A 23,133-nucleotide genomic window follows, 5' to 3' on the forward strand; every position below is an offset into this window, starting at 1 on the left:
CAGTAATACCCATAGTCAAATTTCCTCCTCTACCCAATACATCCTTCAAACATCCAAGCTGTGACCAAGAATCATACCAAAAAGATGTATGCTCCCCATTATAAACATCCATCTTAAGGTATTGTTTAGCATAATCCCTTAACTTCAAAAAAAAATTCCACATCCAAGAGCCTGCAGCTACACTTCTCATCGACCAGAAATACCTCTTTCGAATCAAATAACAGTGGATCCATTTTACCCATAAAGATGAACGACAAGCAAAGATCCTCCAGAGCAGCTTCAGACCAAGAACCAAATTGATTTCCTTAAGCGGTCTTAGCCCCAAACCCCCTTCACACTTCGGCAAACATACATCCTTCCAGCTGACTTTGGCTTTACTTGTCTTTAAATCTGGTCCAGACTAAAGAAAAGGTGAGCATAGACTTTCAATCTCCTTTAGACAACTACTAGGTAGCCTGAAAGCCGATAACCAGAAATTTGCCATGCTAGTAATCACTGAGCTGATGAGTTGAAGTCGACCTCCATGCGATAAGAATTTACCCGTCCTAGACTTCATCCTCTTTCTGATTTTCTCCGCCAAGGGCATATAATCAGTCACCGTCATTCTCTTTGTGAGCAAGGGTAGTCCAAGATATCTCGCTGGAAGATTTCCAGTCGCAAAGGAAAAACAAGCAAGAATATCTAACTTTACTATTTATTTCTAACTTTACTACTTATTGTTATATTAATGAGATTTTATAAGTTATTACTTTATTCTAAAAACTTACCAAACTTATAAAACAACATGTAAATGTCTATGTCACAATTAGTTTAAGTCATATCATCTTTATTAGTATGTTATGTTATCATTTTGTTTTCAAAATTAATATGGTTATGACATGTGTCTCTAAAATTTTATTTTATTTTCCTTTTTTGCCCTTTTATATCTATGTTTGTGTAGCAGCCGAGTCGAAAACCCTCTTTTTTTTTTACTTTCGTAGTTCTCAAACTCAAACCAGTCTTAAGTACTTGTCCTCCTCATGAGTCATTCTGTGCAGATATGATCGCCGGCGAAGAAACAGCTACCAGTGGAGATTATATTCCCGATAAAGAAGTTGCAATTCCAGATTCCGACAAGTTCGTCTACCAAATCCTCAACGGCCCAAACGAACAATGCCAAGAGAATTTCCGGATGGACAAGCCCGTCTTCTACAAGCTCTGCCACATCCTCCAAACGAGAGGCTTGCTACGCCACACCAACCGAATCAAGATCGAGGAGCAGCTCGCCATCTTCCTGTTCATCATCGGCCACAACCTCCGCACTCGCGCCGTCCAAGAGCTCTTCGGATACTCCGGCGAAACAATCAGCCGCCACTTCAACAACGTGCTGAACGCCGTCACGTCAATCTCCACGAGTTTCTTTCAATACGCTAGTCCCGATGTTGATGATCAATTCGATCCTTATTTTAAAGATTGTATTGGAGTGGTTGATTGCATACAGATACCTGTGATGGTCGGAGTAGACGAGCAAGGTCCTTTCCGTAACTGCGATAACGGACTGCTTACGCAGAACGTGCTCGTTGCTTCTTCATTTGATCTCAGGTTCAACTACGTCTTAGCTGGTTGGGAAGGTTCGGCTTCTGATCAGCAAGTTCTCGACGCTGCTTTGACTCGGCCTAACAAGCTGCAAGTCCCTCAGGGGAAATACTACATTGTGGACAGTAAGTACCAGAATCTTCCGGGGTTTATAGCGCCGTATCGGGGAGGCGTTTCGACCAACAACTCAGAAGAAGAACCCAAGGGAGTGTTCAACGAGCGGCACAAGCTGTTGCATCGAGCGGTTGACAGAGCTTTCGGTGCCTTGAAAGAACGGTTCCCGATCCTGCTATCGGCTCCTCCGTATCCTCTTCAGACACAGGTGAAGCTGGTGATTGCAGCTTGTGCGTTGCACAACTATGTGCGCTTGGACAAGCCAGATGATTTTGTGTTTAGGCTGTTTGAAGAAGTTACATTGTTGGCAGAGACAACAGAAGATGGAGGAATGGCATTGGAGGAGGATGAGAGTCAGGGACATGAACATGGTTTGTTTGGACCGGAAGAAGTGGAAGATAGTTTAAGGTTAAGAGATGAGATCGCATCTCATCTCTGGAACCACTATGTCCAAAACCTGCCAACCTTCTAAAACTTGTCTTCTTCCATCAGTGTTTTATTTGTTAGATGATGTTATTTGTTACATTTGATTGCAAGTCTTGAGTCTTTCTACCATCTGTTCAACATCTACAAACGTGAGTCCTTGACAGTGGCTTATTTATTCCCTATTCAAAACCCCCTCATTAACCATCCGGTAGACCTTGTTTAGGATGTTTGATGAAGAGTGAAGACACATTGGCCAAAACTAGGGAAGAGGATAGAGTAGGTGGGTAATAGAGGAGAGATAATGAACATTGGTTTAGACTAGAAGAAGTGGAAGATTGATTTAAGGTTAATAGATGGTTACCATTATATTATGTCCAAAATATGTCGACCTTCTTTTTAACCGTTTTAGTAGTGTGTGTTCATGTTTGTTAAGTACAAAATACATTCAAATCAGACCAATTAAAGTATATAAATCATCACACCAATCAGGTCAGACTTCATTATGATCTTTTTTTCTGATTTGTGCTTCAGAAATGTTGCTTACCCGGGTTCAAATCTGTTCCCAATTATGTTCTGATTTAAGCTGGTGCCCAAGAACAAACCTTAGATTTATATTTATGTTTTTGGATCCCAGGGTTTCTCTGTTAATGTTCTGATAGAGACAATTTGGTTGCAGGTACTTGATAGCCTCTCACACGACAGACTATCAACATCCTATGCTCTTCCTCAACACACTGGCCGTATTTGTTATAGTGGTCGCCAAATTCCCACACATGCACAAGGTCCGCATTTTTGGAATCAATGCAGACCAATGAAAGCCTTGATTAGACAAAGCAAAACAAAAAGAAGGTCTGTGTATAATGCAAGACATAGATTTGGAAACTGGAATCCATTTACAAAAAAATGTCATTCAATCCGAACGGCGAAGCTTACATGGTCGTCTCAGTTTCATCCCATCGCATATATACTGTTTCTTTGGGGCTGCTTATAATCAATTTTTTTTTTGTTGGTCTCTCGGTTTCTCATCTGTATGATTCCAAAACTGGTTAAAAGGAGATTCTGTTTAGCGAGCAAATCTAGGATTTGAATGATTAGTTGGGGAAGGGTAGGGTCTATGGAATGTAGTATACAACTCTTGTTCTGATTTTTTTTTCAGATTATCCGGAATCTAGTCAGAGATAAGATATCACCCATCTGATTTCCTGAAAACCCTAATTTTTTTTCTCCCAAACCTTTCAGCCGTCGTCAAACTTCTTGGCGAGATCCTAGCTTCTCCGGCGGTCGATGCTCCTCGCCATCGCCATCGCCAGGAGATGCTCTCGTCAGTCTCATCTATTCTGGTCTGATGAAGGTTGTTGTGGAGTAGCACGATTAGAGCGATTTGGTTGAATGTTCTTACCTTGGTCATAAACTTCTCTGCTATGATGATGGAGGTTCCGGATCTTTTGATCGACGGAGTAGCTAGCCCGCTTGTCCACTTGATATCATAGATCTAGTTTCAATATCTTGGTTTCTAGGCCGTGTTCGGTGTGTCGTATTTGCATCGGAGCTCGTTTGTGTTGTTTCTCTCAGTGTTTTTGTTGTTTCTCTCAGTGTTTTTGTTGTTTCTCTGTCGGGTATCAATCAGATCTTGGGGCTTGGAACAGAGGATGTTTATGGAGTTTAAAGACTGTGTTCTTCTCTGGCCTCTACTCGAGCAGATGGTGATGTTTCGATCCTAAGCCATGGTGCATCTCACATGATGCAAAAGCTGTGTTTCCAGCCTGTTTGAGTCCATTCATGGTGGTCCTGAAGTTGGAAGTGTTGGGTTTTTCAGTATTACTGGAGCAGTGTGTCTACTATCAGATTGTTTTTCGTGGTCTTTGGCGTTTATGGAATTTCATTCTCTTTTGTTAACGAATTGGTTGGATTAACCTTTTTGAGATGAATCTTTATAAGCTAAGCTCTTTTCAAGCCGATAATGTGGATAAAGAAGAGCCAAACAGTTTAAAGGATTCAAGTTCATGGTTTAGAAACAAACAAGAAGACATCAATTTTGGAAATTGTCCAATGCTCTCTTGATGAGTTTCCATTGTAGAGACGGTGAATAATTTCAATCCTTAATTTTTGCAGAAGCACTAGCCTCTCCTGCAGCCTTCTATTCGAACGCACACCATCATGAGACTATTGTCTTCGTATGTGTGAAATGCGTTTATGTTTCCTTGACATACCTATTGGTTGGTTTTATGCTTTGATTTTTTGTAATACTCTGGATTTTTTGTCCATGTGGCTCAATAAGAAATACAGTGTTAAATAAAAACCTATGATTGGTGGAAAAAAAAAGAAAAAAGATCCAAAATCTAGAGTTTGCTTTTATAGTAATTGAGATATATGAACCCCCAGATGTATACAGAGCCGTGCGAGCAATAATAGCATACATAAGCGATTAAAAGAAATATGGCTTCATTCATAGAAAGATGTGAAAAAATAAGATGAAGCTACTTTGTTATTATGAAACCTTGAATTCTTTAAAAAAAATCTTGAATTTGAGAACATGTTCGCAAGGAGAAGCCGGTGGGCGAAGTTTGTTTGTTACCCAAATTTTGTAAAATTAACAAAAAAAAATTTATGTTTTAAGTAAATTTTAATAGTGAACTAATAATAGATTAATAAATATCTTTCTTTGTTGTGGCTCGTATCTTTCTTATTAATATTCTCTCCGTTTTTTTTAAAATAGATGTTTTGGTATTTTCACACATATTAAAAAAACACATTAATTTTGCATTGTTTTTTGAAGTATCAAATTCCAATATTTTTTTAATCAATAGTCTTTCAATAAATCCAATTAATTTTATTAAAATTTCAATAAATCCAATTAATTTTATTAAAATTTGTAATTTTTGTATAGAAAATATTAAAAAAATTATCTTTGTGAATTTATCTTAACGAAACGGGGGAGTATAATTTATAAAGTTTTATAATTAAACCCATCAACATATATTATTACTTTTTTTACACATATATTTCATTGAAAAAAGGGATTTCAAAACATCCTCAAAGTTTCGACTCAAAAAAAAAACCCAAAGTATCACAACTTACAGCTAATAAAAAAAGATTTTTAACGTTAAAACCCCTCAACTAAGTTTGTTTTGGGTAAAACCCCCTAAACTAAGTATTTAACGAAAAACCCTCAAACTAATTTTATTTAATGAATTAAACCCTAACAGGTCATAATTACCATTACTATCGGTAAATCTTTATTTTAGGGATTTCTACGTTAAGTAAACATAGTTGAGGAGTTGTACCATTAAAAAAAATCAAAATTTTATAATATTATCTAAAAATTAGTAGCTTAAATTTTCAAAATTAGCATTTTCTTAATTTTTTTTAATAAATATAGAAGTTTGATGTGTTTTTAACACCAACATTATATATGTATAAATTAAAAATGTAAAAACCTAGAAAATGTAATAAAATTATATCTTATCTAATAAAAAATGTAATAATAAATCTTTAGATAATTTTAAAAATGTAAAAACAAGAAAATTATTTAAATATTTACCTGTGATAAAATTACTAAAATATTAAAAATGTAAAAAATAAGAAAATGTAATAAAATTATATCTTATCTAATAAAAATGTAATAATAAATCTTTAAATAATTTTTATTATATTTTCTGAGTTTTTACATTTTTAATTTATACATATATAATGTTAATGTTAAAAACACACCAAACTCATATATTTACAAAAAAAATGAAAAATGGTAATTTTGAAAATTTAAGTTACTAATTTTTAGATAATATTATAAAATTTTGAATTTTTATTTTATTTTTAACGGTAAAACTCTCAACTATGTTTACTTAATGTATAAACCCCTAAACTAAAGATTTACAAGTAGTAATGGTAATTATGACCTGATAGAGTTTAATTCATTAAATAAAGTCAGTTTGAGGTTTTTTCGTTAAATACTTAGTTTGAGGGTTTTTATTCAAAACAAACTTAATTGAGGGGTTTTAACGTTAAAAATCCAATAAAAAACAAACAAGGAAAAGTAAAAAGGAAAACTGAGCAAGAAAGTATATAATATTACTTTAGATAATCTAGTAACTACTAGTTACATATATGGTATATGGTATTAAGTAGGCATGGGCATAATATTCGTAACCCGAAATCCGAACCGAACCCGAACCGAAAAACTCGATTCATATCCGGTCCGAAATGTAAAAAATATCTGAATGGGTCTTGTAAGGTGGTATAAAACATATCCGAACCCGAAGTGTTATTATCCGAACCCGAACGGATAACCCGAAAAACCGAAAAAACCAAAAAATCCGAAAAGATATCCGAAGAAACTGATCCGAATGTCCAAAATAATATACAATATAATTATATGAAACATGAATATATACTTCAAATATTTAATTTCATATTTATTTTGATATGTTATCTAACAATAAGTATTTAAATTTAAATAACTACCTTAAATACTTAATTATATATAAATAAATATATATATCTTATGTTTTACTTTTAAATTTTATATTTTATTTCGGGTATATCCGAACCGATCCGATATAACTCGAATCCGAATGATATATGATTACTTTATGAATTCTATGATGTGATACAAAACCGATCCGAATCCGATGTGTTATATCTGAACCCAACCCGTACTTGCAAATTTACTAGAATGAGATCTATGAGGTGTTATAAAAAAAACCGAAATCCGAAAAACCCGATCTAAACGCCAACGGGTACCCAAACGTCCAGACCTAGTATTAAGTGTTGTTTTGGAAAAAAATGATGCCCTCAGCCAATGTTTCATTTCGGTGAAAGGAGGCAGGGCTCTGACAGGTATATAAATTTAACTTTGCATATGGTTATTGTATTCATTACTCTAGTGTAAACTCGAAACCAAAAATAACGATTCACCTTAATCCAGATTATTTGTACAATTTGTTGGTTCACAAGTGATGATATATCGGCCGTCTTCTCTGACTGGTGGTTAAGCAACACAGAGATAGAAAGCCCAACAAAGTTATTCAACCCTCTAGACACTAAGAAATCCAATTTATATATAAATAGAAAGGAACAAAACTTTACTAATACAGTAATTTATTCTATTAAAATATGAGTACAACATTTACTTATGTATTTATTAATAAATATGTCATTGAAATGTTAGTTCAAATTTAATATTTTATTAAAATTGATTTCGTTATATTAAATCTTAGTCACATAATCTCAAATTTATTTAAACATTGAATTAGAAGGAGACAAGAAGATGTATAAATTGATTTGATTTTTAGTGCATGTAGATTGGTGGTTGGTGATATTGAATACAATAAGAATTTCGTAAATAAATAATGAAAATGAAGATGTTCGAGTAAAACCAATATTCCCTCCGTTTTTTAATATAAGTCGTTTTAGAGAAATTTTTGTGTTCTAAATTAAAATTGATTTCGTTTCTATGTAAAATTTATTAACACTTAATGTTATATGACCAATGATAATATACCTTCTATTTTATTATTGGTTGATTTTTGGTTAGGTAAATAATTAATGATGTTTTTGTTTAGAAAATATAAAAAATTAATGATTTCTTAATCTATGTGCACAATTCTAAAACGACTTATATTAAAAAACGGAGGGAGTATATCAAAAAAAAAAAATTTCGTGAATTTGTTTAATTTCTAATGTGGAAAGAGCAAACAAAAAAAGGATCAATTTCGTGTTTGACCACAAATTGTGAATTATATTTTAAAGAAGCCTTTAAATATTTCTAAAATAAAAAAAAAATCTATAAGATTACTTATCATTAAAATATTTAATATTTTAATTTTAGCTATAAATATATTTTAATTTTAATTATAAATGTTTTTTTTGTTATAATAACTGACCACATCAATCAAATGCTCAAATTCTTCATAATCCTCAACAAATACAAAATGAAATTCACTTCGACAAAATGCACTTTCAGAATTCTTTCCGGTGCATTTTTCAGTTACCTAATAATGAAGTGAAGCATCGAATCGAACCTAGGCAAATTAGCGCCTTCTTTGATATGTTTTTTTCGAAAGTAACAAGAGAAGTGCAGCAATTAATCGGAAGGAAACTATGGCACACTTATTCAAGTAACATTCATAATTATCATGAACCAATGAGTAAAAAAAATCATTAATCAACGTAGAAATTTCACACTTCAAATATATTGCTCGTATTCTAATGTTGTGAAAATAGGCCAAAACAGGAGGATTAAAGTAACCCTACATACAAATAGAAAACAAACAGAATTAGGCACCAAATTTGTTAGTTGATGGGTTTTGTACTTTTGTTAGAAGGAATGATAAAGGATAAAAAACAATTTTGATGCATTGAAGAGCACAGTCAATTGACAAAAAAAGTGTTGATTGACTCTATAGTCCAATATCAAAGCTGGAGAGAGCATAGAAAGAAGTGAATATCACTGTGGGTGAGCATTATTTCTTCTCTCTTCATATTTCACATATTAATTTTGTACATATTAACGTAAGAATACAAGATTTATTTAGTTTCTGGACTTACTGCTCATACTCATCAATGCCTTGAGCATCAGACTCTTCTTCCCCTTTCTCAATGAAGATTTTTGCTGTATTTCCACTATCTCTCTACTTGTCGACATAGATATCGCTCTTTGTGGTTCCGGTAAGGCCTTTTATAATATCACAGATCAGAAAATAAGCATAAATGTTTAACAAAAGTGAATGAATATATTCAAATACAATACCAGTAGTCTTGGCTGGCTTGGGGAGCTTGAACGTTTCAGTAGAGATCCTGAACGTATGAGAGGAAATCTCATAGGAGACTTTGTTATTTTACCTTCAATATTCAAACACATACACACACTTTACTTGCCTGCAATCTGAGAAAAAGCAAAAGTAGAGAAATTTAGCATTGCTTAGTTGTTATACTTACTTGGTGTTATGTTGCTGATGTTGTTGTGTAAGAAGGAGAAGCTTCCTGTCTTGTTGGTTTTCCTTGCATTATTTGGGTGGTTTTCTAGTATTGTTGATCGAACAGCTTTCAGGCAGATCAGGAGAAGGACTCAGATATCATACACACAAAGTTCGATATAAAACTAAAGATTTAGATTACCACTCTTGAACCGATGTGAGTCATCTCCTGCAGCGAAACTTGTGCCTCTTCCATGTTCTTCTTGTATACAAGAATATGTGATAAGTAAGTAAGTTGGAATGGATTAACACAACTTTCTAGGAGGGAAAAAGAGTATACGAGGGAAGAAATAACGCTTATGATGGTGAGGAGATTGAACTTGAAAGCGATGCTGAGAACTCCCGCTCTTTCCCATGTACTCTCTACATAGTTTCATCCTCTACAACAACAACAATGTGAGCGTTGTGTTTTCTTCATTTGAAAAGATTCAGTGGTTACTACTACTTAGCTTACTTGTTCGAGAGAAGATAAACGAAGACGAGTGGTGGAGAAATGGGCAGAGTTATCAGAGAGAAAAGAGTTGAATTTATCAGAGACAGAACCAAGATGATCCACTGTGTTCACTACTGCCTTGGCTGCATATTCTTTCAACGTCTCTATCACCCTAACAGTAACATCATTCATTCATTTCCTCTCAGACAATTCAAACTTACTTTGCAGAATATTTATCAAAGAAAGAAATAAAAATAGTTACGTTTCTTTGTGTTCTTCTTTGCCATAAGATGTTTCGAAGTACTCAGCAGCTGAGTATAACTGTTTCCCCAAGTTCTTTAAATCCTTTTAAAAGAACACAAAAACAAGAGAGAAGATTAATCTTGAATGAATAGAAAAACTAGTTAAAAGTTTCAGAATCCAAATATATGGTTAGGGAAAGAGAGAGAGAGAAGGGATCAAACCTTGAGAGTTTGTGAGAATTGAAGAGTCTGCTGCATGAAGAGTTCGTCATGATTGGAAGACTGATGAAGAACGATGGCTAAAGACGTAGAGCTCTCCATTTCTGTTCCTATTTTAATGAGATGGGAGAGAAGAGGAAAATAATGGAGTAAGTAAGAGAGATCCAAGTGGAGTTTCTGCAAGACTCTTTAACACATTCCATACTTTCTTCTCAAGTTAATTATTTTATATTAAATGCTATTTATTTCAAGTGGAAAATCAATTTTTAGTTTCTTTTAAGGACAAATATGAACAAATTAATTAATTTTTTGAATGGTTACAAAAAAAGGTCCAAATCAGCCGACAAATCAAGATAACGACCCGGAGAAATGCATTTAGGCCACATGATAATACTAGCTTTTATTATTTAATGAAATTTATTTAAGCGCTAATGATGGGATCAATTATAAAAAAAAATGCACAGGTAAAAGAATTCGGAAGGATATTGTAGATGGAAAAATAATGGAGCAGAATTATTTTAACATTTTGTTAATTAAAAAGAAACTTTTTTTTTTTTGAATAAAGGCTTTAATTAAAGAGAAACTTTTCAACAATTTTAAAATCTCTTGTCCCTTTCTTGAAATTTAAAAGAATGAATTTATAGAAAAGTATAATAAATACACGAAAGTGTGAATACAATAAGTGGGGACACACACATAGGAATCAAAATTCAGTCACGGACTCGTTTGATGGTTTACTGCCTTTATGAGGCTTAAATATCGTTCGTTCATTCATGTGATGATGTGAAGTGATTTATATATTTTGTCCACTAAAATCATAGTCAAAACTGTGGAATTGCATTGTAACCAGACGACAAAAACATATTCGAAACTTAGTTGAACTCTAGTTAAATAACAAAATATCCAATGAGTGGGATTCACTTCTTTTGTTGGGGGTAGTAACTAGTAAAGAGTGGAGTCCTCTAAATCACGCGTGACTCATACATGATAAGCAAAAGTTTATGAAACTATCCCAAAGGGAGGAAATGTAAGGATATCGAATTTGGGATTGGACGATACGCGAACTCTCTATCGTAGCGTAGAGTCTGGTTGATGAGTTGATCTCCTTGCACGGTGCAATTTTTTGACTGTTTGGAACACAAGCAACCTGTCTCTCACGGTCACGTACGGGTGCTCCTCGTTGACATATAATATACTACAGTTGTTGATCAGAAGAAAAAAAAGCAACATTTTACAATCGTCGTTGATTTATAGATGATCATATGCTTTCTCGCTGACAACAATGAGATAAGTCATTGGGATCTAATGCTTTAAGGTTTCTGCCAAGAAGTAGACGTAAGTTTGATCAGGTGCGGTCTATCTAGCACTGGATTCTATGAAGGCTGGAGAGATTAACAGATGCAAGGATTCTCCAGGGTTGAAGATGAAAGCAACTCTGAGTTGGGTGTGGAATTCAGCGATTCAATTCTGAACAAGCAATCTGAGAAGGTTCAGACCAAGGATTAGATTTTCCTGAAAAGAGAAAAGGGAAAGATACTTGTTAGGAAAATGCAATGAAGTAAAAGGATCATTATTTATTTTTCACAAGGTTTCAGCTGGAAGAAATGTCTCTACAAAACATCTTCATTATAAAAAATAAAATAGAAATGAAGTTTTTGCTATAACAGAAAAATATATTGGAGCAATTCTAATAAAGATGTTGTAACATCCGAGTTGTGATATATGGAAAGGTTTAAGAGAATTGATTTGACTATATATATGACCAAAGTTGACTTAACTTTTTCATCACACATCCATTTAGACCTCCATAGTTAACCGTGCTTGAGCATGTGTAATGGAAGGACGAGGAACTTATCGAGAAGTGATTTGTGATACCGTGTGAGTGAGGCCAAAGCACGAAGAAAAGTCGGGTGGTGATTGCAGGGTCAGTAAATAATAATTCCGAGCCTTGAAAAATTTACACACCGACCATTGGAACGGGACTGGGCCCACGGGCCGAGAGAGCGGGTGTGGGTGGTCCATTAGTCGTGGACGGTCGTGGTGTTATAAGTTGTATCAGAGCTGGTTAGCCATCTCAGTTCTGACTCGAAAGGCGTCTTGAGACATGTCGTGGAGCGCAACGAAGATGTTGCGTTCTTTGAGAGATGATGAATTGTAACATTCCGAGTTGTGATATATGGAAAGGCTTAAGAGAATTGATTTGACTACCTATGTCACCAAAATTGACTTACATTTTTCGTCGTAAGTCCGTTTAAAACTATAGAGTTAAGCGTGCTTGAGCTGAAGTAGTGGAATGATGGTGACCTATCGAGAAGTGATTTGTGATACCGTGCGAATGAGGCCAAAGCACGAGGAAAAGTCGGGTGGTGATTGCAAGGTCAGTAAACAATAATTTCGAGCCTTGAAAAATTTACGCACCGACCATTAGAACGGGATTGGCCATGGGCCGTGAGAACGGCGTGGGTGGCCCATTAGTTGTGGACGGTCAGGGCGTTATAGATATTTAAAATAAAAATGAGATGGAAATGCTCTTAGATCTAGGGGCATGCTCATAGATGTCCCCTGAAAGTTTCCACAATCAGAAAATCCTCCAGAACATAAGGATGAATATCACTGGCAGTCTTCCACCGGGGGTTTAAACAAGAATCACACAACAGACCTACAAATGCCAAGCCCAGCAGAGAAAGAGCGATGGTTAACTCGTGAGGTGCATTAGGGCCTGAACCTTTCGAACTGATGCCAAATCTCTGCCAGTTGCGGATCCATCTCTCCTTTTCTTTCACCGGCGATGACTTGGTTCCAAAGAAAGAAAGTACGTAGAATTACTTTTGTAAAATGGGGCTGATTAATCTCAACAACCCGTAAGCTCCATACCAAAAATTAATAGGCTATAACATCTTAAAAGAAGCCCAATTAGTATCTAGTGTGCGGACTTAATAAATGGGCCAATCGAATAACAAGTAAAACTAATGGACTTGAACATTGTACAATATCTCAATAGAAGCTTCCGGGTATCTATTACCGCCGCAGATTTTGCTTTGCTTGAATGACGCAACCACTCTCTTCCCTTCTCGTCAACGCGTTTTTGTCGGACTTTTTCAAAAAAAAAAAAGTTTGGTCTGGTCCACAAAGCACAAAGCCTTAGCCTGTAAGACATATCAACTCGATTTATACTCCCTCCATTTCTTATTGCAACAAGTTAAAGAAAATTTTTTTATTTCAAAATATAAGTAGTTTTTAAATATTTAGATAATTTTTATCTTTATTGGATATAGTGTAACCAATCAAATAATATTAATTTTTTTATAATTGGTTGAACTAGTTAATTAAATATTATTTTTTTTAAAGTACCAACTTTTTTAATATTAGTGTTTTTATTCTAAATTAGTTAGACCGTGTAACAGAGAAAGTTCACAAATTAATTAAAAGAAAAATAAATATCTATTTGACTTTCTTACTCTCTCTCACATCTCGTAATGAGCCACGTCTAGCTTCTTCTAGAGACTAGACCGCGTCTCTGCTACCTGCCGCCTCTCCAACCCCTCACTCAAGTTAAAAAAAAAAAAACATAAACATAAATACATTAAAAAAACATAAATACGACTAATAACTCTGGTGATTTTGTTTATATTTTTGGATTTATTCGATAATAATAAAAAATAGGTTTGTCACTTTCGTAGAAATTTCGACTGGATGTGTATTGTGTGTTTATAATAATAAATAAACATGACACAACTGCTCCAATGAAAACCTTACAACTTTTCTACATACAGAACAGATCTTCTCACCAAACTCGTCTACTTAACAACAACCCTCCCAGATCTCACAATTTCATTCACCACTCCCTCAAATCGCATCTGTAAATTTCGATATCTACCCGATTCCAGTAAGCCAAAATCTGTTCAAGAACTAAAAGAGAGAGAGACAGAGATGGATAATAACAATCAACAATCGTTTTGGCAGTTCAGCGACCAGTTAAGAGTCCAGACGCCTCACAACCTGGCGAATCTGTCGTTAAACGACTCCATCTGGAGCACCAAACGCACCGACGGCCGTAGAAACTTCGACATCGCCGCCTCCGACAAGAGCCCTGTCGAGTATCACAATAACAACAACAACAACAAGGCTTCTTCCGACATCAACAACAAGTCTTCTTCCACTTGGAACAACTGGAAGCACACCAGCCCCAACGGTTTCGGACCCGTCGGCTCAAAATCGACATCCACCACCAACGTCAACTTCAACCACGCCGACAAATTCACCACCAGCCCATTCAACGACACGTGGCAATTCAACTCCAACAACGTCAACGGCGGCTTCAACAAAGGCATCTATTCCTCTTCTCCCGCCCCCAAGAGCTATGGCAAGGGGATGATCATCAATGAAGATCATCATCAGATCCCCAAAGCAGGATTGAAGAAGAACAGGAAGAATCACAATCATCAGAAGAACAACAACAACAAGAAAGAGGATGATGGTTTGGACAAGAGGTTCAAGACTCTTCCTCCCGCGGAGGCTCTCCCCAGGAACGAGACCATCGGCGGCTACGTCTTCGTCTGCAACAACGACACCATGGAGGAGAATCTCAAGCGCCAGGTTTTCGGTTTGCCTCCCAGGTACAGGGACTCGGTCAGAGCCATCACTCCGGGGCTTCCTCTCTTCCTCTACAACTACTCCACTCACCAGCTTCACGGTATTTACGAGGCGGCGAGCTTCGGGGGAACGAACATTGAGCTGAACGCTTTTGAGGACAAGAAGTGTCCGGGCGAGTCTCGGTTCCCTGCTCAGGTGAGGGCTGTGACGAGGAAGGTGTGTTTGCCGCTGGAGGAAGACTCTTTCCGGCCCATTCTGCATCACTACGACGGTCCTAAGTTCCGCCTCGAACTCAGCGTCCCTGAGGTGCTTTCTCTTTTGGACGTTTTTGCTGAGCAAAACCCTTGAATAACAAAACAACTTGAAAGACAGACAAAACAGTTTGGTGTTGATGCTCTGTATTATTATATATTTACTGAAAGAGAGATGTAATACCCGTTTACTAGTATAAAGAGTATTAATAATTGTCTCCAGAAGATAAAAATGGTGGTAGTGTTTATACTGTTTTCGGTTTCTTTTTAGTATGTTTCTAAATACTAATTTTTTCAGAGAATATGTGAGAAATTAGATAGGAGATGTGTGGGTAGAAGGATAAACCAGACAATCATCTTTCACTTGTTCGTGTAAATGAGGATGAAGTCGATCCATTTATGAATCTTATTACCATCTCTTTCTCTTCTCTTCTCACTCAAGATTAATCAATGCATAATCAAACTTTAATCCAAGAAACCGGAGAAGTATAGTAGATAAAAATGAAGAATTGTGAATAAGGATTATAGAGTACTTTAGAGATAGGTAGTAGTAGTACTACTTAATTAGGGATGCTTAGTTCACTTGTAATCATCAAGAAAAAGTTCTATAAGAATTCTAAGTTTCAAATACAAATTTTTTTGTAGAAAATCAAACTTTCTAATATACAAAGGCTATCTTAAAGATTAGTTGTCTACTTCCCATCACAAGAGTTTTTCCCAACATATCTAAACTTCTATGCGCAAAATATTGTAGGGGATATTAAATCTGGATATGTTCAAATGCAATAATCTTATTGACGTAAGAGATTGGTTTGGTTACTGGCCAGTCTTTATCTTTATGATTATATTTTAGGAATATTACATATCTTTATTGTATAAAACTACCTTAAGTACAAATCAAGTGGTGGATTCCGAGTCACCACGACCAAAGGCAACCTCGTCCATGCTCTGCCCTATGCGGCGGTATCTACCTCCGGCTTCCACAAACCCCGGACAAGGCCGGTAAGCCTTAATGGGCCACCAACCGAAGCCAGGGACAGTAGCAATGCCTCCTTGAATCCGCCCGTCGCCGCTGCAACCACTGTTCAACACATTCATATTCCTAAAGTTAGTTTATTGTCTGTAGCTACAGACTTCCATTGTAATCGATCAGGAGACGCAAAAAGGCACCTGAAATTCAGGCCGTCTTTGTCTTCATCAGTTTCTACGACGGAAACCGGGGAAGAAGATAGTGGACGAGGAGGATGATGATGCTTTGAAGAAAGTATGATACCGTTCGAGCTCAGCGATGATTGATGAAGCCATGTGTATGATTTCTGACTACCATTGTTAGCGATGAAACATGGCGCTTGAGAGACTGAAGAAATAGAACTCGCCATCTCTCTCCCTGAGCTGAGTGCAGAGAGTCCGGAAAGATGATAATGGATGGCTACAAAATGTAGAAAAAGCATTACCAAAAAATACAAAAAAGTCGTTGCTATCGAAAACCATATAATTTTCAGTTATTTGGTTATGGTCCCGTCTGAATAAACCGAAAATAAAACAAACGCAGAAAAGCTCGACATTTGATTGGTAGAGCATTAACATTTGCATATTAGCAGCATGCTATAGAAGCACTATGTTGCAAAAGTTATATGTTTTTGCTAAACTGTTTAATAAGATAATTGGTAGAGGAGTATGAGTATGTTATTTAAAATTATTATAAAAATTAGTATATAATATATAATATATTTATTTTTAATGAATATATTTCTAATATATATATATAAATATATTAACATATAAAACTAAAAAATATATAATTAATTTATTTTATTTAATAATTTTAAAATTATGCTTATATCGAAAAATATTATTTTAAATAAATTTTATAATTAAAATATCTATTTTTAAAAATAATATTTCACATTTAAAATAAATTAAATTATCTAAATTAAATTATATTTTAAATGTGAAATACTATTTTTTTAAAAAAATATTTTTATTGTAAATTAATTTTAGAAATCAAAATTTTATTTTCTAGATATAAAAATAATTTTCTGATATTATTAAATAAAATAAATGAATTAATTATATATTTTCCTTAATTTTATAAATTATAAATGCAAATGTTTTTATAAAGCTTCGTAAGAGAGTATTGGCCAGAGAGCATTTGGAGAACATTAGCATTTAGTAAATGCTTCTCTAAATGTTTTTCTAATAATTGTTGATTGGATAATGTAGAATATACTAATGCTAATGCTCTACCAATCAAGGTCTTATTGGCTATCAAATATTCGGTTCTACGTTACTTTTGGTACAAGTATTTTCTAACTGGTTCGAATATTTATTAAAAAACGAAATTTTTCAGTTTAATTTGGATCCATTTGGATATTTTCATATCCAAACATCTGAAAATATTCAAAATTGTTGGATTATCCAAAAATATTATTATTTACGATGTTAAAATAACGTTTTACTGTTCCTAATAGTAGGAATACAACATAATGGTGTACAAACTCTAGTTCTGGTTATCTGGCTTTAAATCGGAAGTGAATAATAGTTGATATTTATATTAAGGTTTATGAATCCCTATTTATAGATAGTAATGGTTGAAATCTAGGTTAAATTATTTCAATATATGGATAAATCTTTCTATATCTACAAGTTTTTCTTTTTGATCCGGATGCATGTTCCACCCACAGGCCGGAATACGGTAGAAAAGCCAGCACTGAAAAGAACCGCTAGCTGTATTATATCCCCCACTTCTTCGATAGTTAATAGAGTTTAAGTTCTTTTCAAGGATATAGTTTTTTTGTTCTCTCTATGTCTTGGTACTAGCTTGCGACTTCCTTGGTTGTTCATCACGAATGTTGCTTTCATGTCTTGTCTTACCTTTTATGGTGGATTTGATAATTCATCTTGATGGATTTGAGAATTCGCGAAGTTGTTTTTTTCCCCAAAATTTATAGTTTGGCTCTGGTTTTGAAGCTTTCGGGGTTGTCCAGCTTTTGACTCCAGGGTCTTCCAGATTAATTTCCTGATATTTTTTAGGTTATTTTATTTTGTTGATCATTCCATCTTTTTAGGATGAAATGATTATCTGTATAACATCAATTCAAAGATGACTGAGAGAGATATCACACCAAACAAATAAAGTTCTCTACATAACAAAGCAAATGTCATGGATATGACAAGAGGCTCACGCACATCGGGTAAACATAAAAATACGAACAAAAAGAAAGAGGCAGCAGAAGATACATTGTGATGTAGTAATAAAATGACAAGGCATTCTTGCAAGGAAGAACATCTTATAAAAATTACACAAACCTAAATGTCTCTTCCCGGTCTAGACCACACCGACCATTACCAAGCAAAACAGTAGTGGGCATGTGATGCCGGTTTCACTTGGACCAAGCGACTGCGTCAATCTCCGATTGGGCAGCTCGGTACAACTCAAGCCTCTTAGATATGGCGCTGCGTCTCTCCATGATCGCTGGATCTTCGTTCAAAAGTGACGAGAGCCTCTTCATCTGTTGGAAATGGAATTCACCACCAGTCATTTGTTTAGCCGGATGTTAGTTACACTCGAGACAAAAAAAAGGCAGGAGAGAACTTACGTCCATGGTACCGAGCTCGGCAAAGAAATGGTCGAGGAGGCTGCGCTTGGCTTCTCGGACTTGGCAGTAGACGATGGACTTGGGGATTGAATTCCGCAGTCCAGCACAGACCATGTTTACGTAAGACAGAACATTGGATCCTGTTGACAGATGTAAAAGGTGTGAGGTAGAAAATATATAAGTTACCGCATCAAAATATAACATACAAAGGATAACTTTTGACTTTACCAATTCGTCTGAGATAGGAGTCGTTGTAGCGGTCGAAAATGGAGTGCGTGGGGTTACCACCCTTCTCAGCATCCTGGGGAAGCTTCCTGAAGAAATCTACAGTGAGGTAACTGCACTCCATGTCTACCAGCTGCAGTGTTGCTTTCTTACTTCCCTCCCGCATTTTGTCCAACGACTCTATCGCCGCGTTTGTCACCTCCACTCTCAGTGCTGGGTATTGCTTTAATTCCTGCACATATTCAGCTTCTCTATAACACTGGGACCAATCTATAAAAGTCGTGGTGATATATTACTAAAAGAAGAAGAGAACGTACCACCGTCTCATTCACAGACTTGTGAACCAGATCCTTCAAGATCGCATGAACCTAGTAAATATTAAAACAGCAAAAAAAGATTTTTTAGACACTTATTGCTTCTTTTTTTTTGTTTCAGAGATGCAAGTTAGAGTTGGTACAGTGTCAACAGATGCTTCCGCAGGGCCTCGGATAGACACAATAGAAGACTCGATGAGACGACGGTAACCTTGCTCAGGGGCAATCAAGTGAGGCTGGTAACCGTCAGCCTCAGTTACCAGCTTGCGGATGTTGTCCATTGCTAGCTGCTTGTCAAACTGAAGTCTCTTCAGAGCCGCCGGAAGCTGGTTATCAAACACGTTATACACCTTTTCACCACCAGCACGCCTGTGTCATATCAACTCATACACTATAACAATTCATGGTTTGATTTTATAAATAGTGGTAGCAGCAAAATGGACAAAACATACACTCCGTCGAGATGCTCCTTGAATATTTGATCGAAGAGCCGACATATCTCCATTATTGAATACAACTTCCCCTGCACCAAAACAGTAATTAAATCTTGATATCTAAGAGAGAATACAAATTAAAGAAAAAAAAAAGAATACAAAATCTTACCCCAGCATCAGCTGCAATAGGCTTTCCAAGGCGACTAAGTTCAGATTCCAGCTCTAACACTGTTTTGTTAATAAGTGACTGGATTCCTGGAATTCTTGACTTGATCACATGTTCTAGATGCTGTTCAAACAACAACAAAGCAGTGTTGCAGTTAGATTCTGTTTTAATCGCAACAGCTGATGTCTGCATATTGCCACAAAATTCCTAGCTTCCTAGTAGGTTCTTGTCATACTTATATCCATTTTTCTGGTTTTGTTCGCTTCCTAAGCACCAATCTTTGTGAAAACAGTTACCTTGGATCCTTACTACTCTAAAGAAACTCCTTTTTACCAGTCCTAACAAATTTCAGAAAGCTTAAATCAATCCTTGTGGAAGCACTAACCTTGGAGAGCATCTTCGCTAAATGCTCGGAACCCATTTTATGTGCAAGGTGCCTATACTCTGTAGTATTGGAAAAGTACTCCCTCTCTCTTCTTCGAGCCGCAATCATGTCGACATTCTTGTTAATATCTGCTTGGGAGCGGTTGACAACTCCAACCCATGGATATTTGAGTTTAAAAGATTTCCCTTCCAGAATCTGAGCAAAAAACCATCATTAGGTAACTAGCAGTGAACACAATAGCCGTTAATGAGAAAACATATGTATTATGTTACTACAAAATTAGCTTGCTGTAGCTCGAACATCATATAATAAGTTTATACAACAGCTTTTATTATTTGGTAAGGCAACTTACTTCCACTGCATCTGTCCCTTTGTCCATAAGATCAATCTTTGTCAAGACACCAAATGTTCTCTCCCCTGTAAAGAGTACGACCGAGTATAAGACACAAGGTGACAGCTTAACACGTTTGGTATCTTTGGTGGCAAATGAATGATTTGCAAATTAGTTACCAGATGGATCAACTTCACGGGAAATTTTAATTGCGTCCGAGGTTGCAAGATCTTGGTTCGCAGGTGAAATTGCCAAAATGATGCAATTGGGCTGCAAGGGAGGCATAAAACAGAATCATGTCAACTAGTTTGCTCCACTGAATTAGAAAAAAGAATGTAGGGAAAAAAAAATATACCTTTTCAATGTAGGACCGGACCATGTTTTCAATGTCCTTGACTATATTTTCAGATTGTCCCTCTGCATCAACCAAAAGAAGTTTGTCGTGTCATGCTAAACTATCTATGGTAAAGAATGAGGTCTATTGTTCTACACTCCATCCCTAGAGAATTAACTAGCTCTACTGTTCTTGAAAGGAGTGCAGTAAATGTGACTTACCAACAGCAACTTTTGTAAGACCTGGAAGATCAACCAGTGTCAAGTTGACAACTGCACACATAGCAAAGAGGATAAAATTTTAGCAAATGGCACTCCAAGGGAAAGAAAAAGGCAAATAAAAAATTAGAAATATGAATCCTAACCATTGGGAGAGTAAATGCTAAGGTGAATGGGAACACTAGAAATGGCCTTGCTGCGTCCAGTCTCCCTGTCGGTCTCATCTTGGATCTCCTTCCTCACAGCAGCTACATAGGTGATTAATTAAGGTTAGAAAAAAATAAACGAAATATGTGAAGCTCAAACTACAAATGAGAGAACCGAACCCACCAAAATCGTGGAACTTTTTCCTGGGGAGGTGAAGGAACTCAGCATACTCCCGGGCTCCATCATCAATCTTTTGCAACTGTAAGACAAGGGGCCTTCGTGTAACGATACCTACACACAGTTTCCGCTAATGATTAGACAAGGGAACAAGCGGTTTCAAGTTTAACAACTAGGCAAGAAGTGTGATTACCAGATCCACGGGGTAAAAAGTCCTTTCCGACGATGCTCTCCAGGACCGAAGACTTCCCAGAGCTCTGTCAACATAGTAAATAGAGTTAAGGATGAATACAATTTCTAAAACCAAATCAATGCAATCACCAACAATAACAACAGTATCCAAGTCAAACTCAAGTCCACAATACCAATGGTGACAGTTAACACATATAGTGCATGCTATTCAATTAAACTCTAGTTCTCTACGATACGGGTGACAAAATAAAACAAGTTTGGGGCACGAGGATCTCAAATCGTGAGATGGATCTTGAAGCATGTATAGGGGGATCGAGATTTAAAACCTGACCACCAACGACGGCAATTGCTGGCAGGGAATCCCAGAGAGTAGGTAGGGCGCTAGAGTCTCCATGGTCTCCGAGAGCCGTGCAAGCTCTCTGTATCTTGTTTACCAGAGATATCAGATTCTCCATCTTCCTCTTTTCCCTCTCTAGATCAAATCAGAGGACTCAAGGGCTTTAGCTTAGAGCAGATCGGTAAGATCTGATATCTGCACAGGGGGGGGAGTAGATCTGACGGAACCAAACGAGAGAAGTGATTTTGAATTTTAGTCGACGAAAAAGCAATTGGGAGTGGTTTGGGTCTAAGGGAGAAAATTTAAGCCAAACGCGTTTATGCTGTAGCCAAGGAAGGGGGTTTTTTTCTTTTATTTTCTTGAGAAAATTGTTTTTATAGAGAAAAAAAATGATAGCTATGTTATTTTAAACTAATATCTATCTGAAAAATTGCCAAAAATACAATTTTTAAAGTAACACTTTTCATATTTACACTAATTACTTTTACCTTCATCTTTAACGAAATGTAAAAGACATTTATAACTTTTTGATTAACTTTGACAAAAAAAAACATATGGTTAATTAATCTATATTATTAAAATAGAAGTACCCATTTGAAAATGTTCTTACTTCATTAATTAAACGAAAACTCATATTATGTTAAAATTGTTATCATTATTTTTGACATAATATGAGTTTTCGTTTACATCAAAACTTATCATATTTTAGGATAATTTTAATTTAAAATGTAATTTTCATATTTTTCAAACAAATTCAAAAAATATTTTTTAAATATTTTGTTATAATTGTTAAAAAAATATTGAGTTGCATTTCAAATAAAAAGGTAAAGATATTAAAAATATTCTAATTAAAATATGTAAAATTTAATATAGTTTTAATATTTTTGGTCAAAATAAAAAAAAATTACACATAAAATAATCATGATTTTTGTTAACCGGACGGATCATTATTTATATGATATAGCACACGAAAGAAAAATTTCTGTTTTTAAAATTATCTAATTAACTCTATACTCATTTTTTAAATATTTTTTATATGATATCACACATTCGTAAAAAAAATAGATAGTTTAAGATGCAAAAAAAAATATTTACGTAATGAATATAATATGAATGAATATTACAAATACATCATTTAATAAAATAAATAATTAAAAACTGAAAATTCATACCCGCGCTGGTGCGCGGATCAGGGTCTAGTCTAAACTTAAAACATCAACTTTAAACCCTAAATCCTAAATTTCAAATCTAAGCCCTAAAACATCAACTATAAACCCTAAACGTAAACCCTCAACCCTAAATCTAAACTTAAAACCCTAAATCATCAACTCTAAATCCTAAACCATGAAACATCAACTTTAAATCCTAAATCCCGAAACATCAACTCTTAACCCTAAACCCTAAAACATCAACACTAAACCCTAAACGTAAACTCTAAACCCTATAT

General features: G+C 35.4%; 5 protein-coding genes across 10 annotated transcripts; 2 read left to right on the forward strand and 3 right to left on the reverse strand.

Moving 5' to 3' along the window:
- Positions 1–964: 964 nt before the first annotated feature.
- Positions 965–2,297, forward strand: LOC106376482. The gene has a single exon (XM_013816572.3). The coding sequence runs from the start codon at positions 1,040–1,042 to the stop codon at positions 2,159–2,161; it is 1,122 nt and encodes a 373-aa protein (XP_013672026.2). The 5' UTR covers positions 965–1,039; the 3' UTR covers positions 2,162–2,297.
- Positions 2,298–8,189: 5,892 nt separating this feature from the next.
- On the reverse strand, positions 8,190–10,239 carry LOC106376483 (protein ABIL4). Of its 6 annotated transcripts, none has more exons than XM_013816575.3 (9): positions 9,987–10,239; positions 9,785–9,867; positions 9,544–9,694; positions 9,370–9,469; positions 9,232–9,291; positions 9,052–9,156; positions 8,864–8,955; positions 8,662–8,788; positions 8,190–8,363 (listed from the first exon to the last, which is right to left on the reverse strand). In XM_013816575.3, the coding sequence occupies exons 1-9, from the start codon at positions 10,083–10,085 to the stop codon at positions 8,353–8,355; spliced, it is 828 nt and encodes a 275-aa protein (XP_013672029.2). In that variant the 5' UTR covers positions 10,086–10,239; the 3' UTR covers positions 8,190–8,352. The 6 variants fall into 6 exon arrangements, with proteins under 6 accessions (XP_013672029.2, XP_048612181.1, XP_048612182.1 ...); XM_048756224.1 differs by having other exon boundaries at positions 9,232–9,288; positions 9,987–10,238; XM_048756225.1 differs by lacking the exon at positions 8,190–8,363 and having other exon boundaries at positions 8,450–8,788; positions 9,052–9,135.
- A 3,459-nt stretch (positions 10,240–13,698) lies between these two features.
- LOC106376484 (DCD domain-containing protein NRP) lies at positions 13,699–15,049 on the forward strand. Its single transcript, XM_013816576.3, has one exon. The coding sequence runs from the start codon at positions 13,914–13,916 to the stop codon at positions 14,922–14,924; it is 1,011 nt and encodes a 336-aa protein (XP_013672030.2). The 5' UTR covers positions 13,699–13,913; the 3' UTR covers positions 14,925–15,049.
- A 551-nt stretch (positions 15,050–15,600) lies between these two features.
- Positions 15,601–16,285, reverse strand: LOC125586289. Its single transcript, XM_048756227.1, has 2 exons — positions 15,998–16,285; positions 15,601–15,908 (listed from the first exon to the last, which is right to left on the reverse strand). The coding sequence occupies exons 1-2, from the start codon at positions 16,276–16,278 to the stop codon at positions 15,725–15,727; spliced, it is 465 nt and encodes a 154-aa protein (XP_048612184.1). The 5' UTR covers positions 16,279–16,285; the 3' UTR covers positions 15,601–15,724.
- Positions 16,286–17,946: 1,661 nt separating this feature from the next.
- On the reverse strand, positions 17,947–22,019 carry LOC106376485 (phragmoplastin DRP1A). The gene is made up of 16 exons (XM_013816577.3): positions 21,676–22,019; positions 21,351–21,414; positions 21,164–21,271; positions 20,980–21,081; positions 20,837–20,887; positions 20,637–20,698; positions 20,461–20,551; positions 20,303–20,367; positions 19,951–20,145; positions 19,569–19,688; positions 19,418–19,488; positions 19,109–19,334; positions 18,969–19,019; positions 18,655–18,883; positions 18,427–18,566; positions 17,947–18,339 (listed from the first exon to the last, which is right to left on the reverse strand). Exons 1-16 carry the CDS (start codon positions 21,802–21,804, stop codon positions 18,211–18,213), a joined length of 1,833 nt encoding a protein of 610 aa, XP_013672031.2. The 5' UTR covers positions 21,805–22,019; the 3' UTR covers positions 17,947–18,210.
- Positions 22,020–23,133: the final 1,114 nt, after the last annotated feature.

The sequence above is a fragment of the Brassica napus genome, chromosome C4 (genome assembly GCF_020379485.1).
Source record: "Brassica napus cultivar Da-Ae chromosome C4, Da-Ae, whole genome shotgun sequence".
NCBI classification, from domain to species: Eukaryota; Viridiplantae; Streptophyta; class Magnoliopsida; order Brassicales; family Brassicaceae; genus Brassica; species Brassica napus.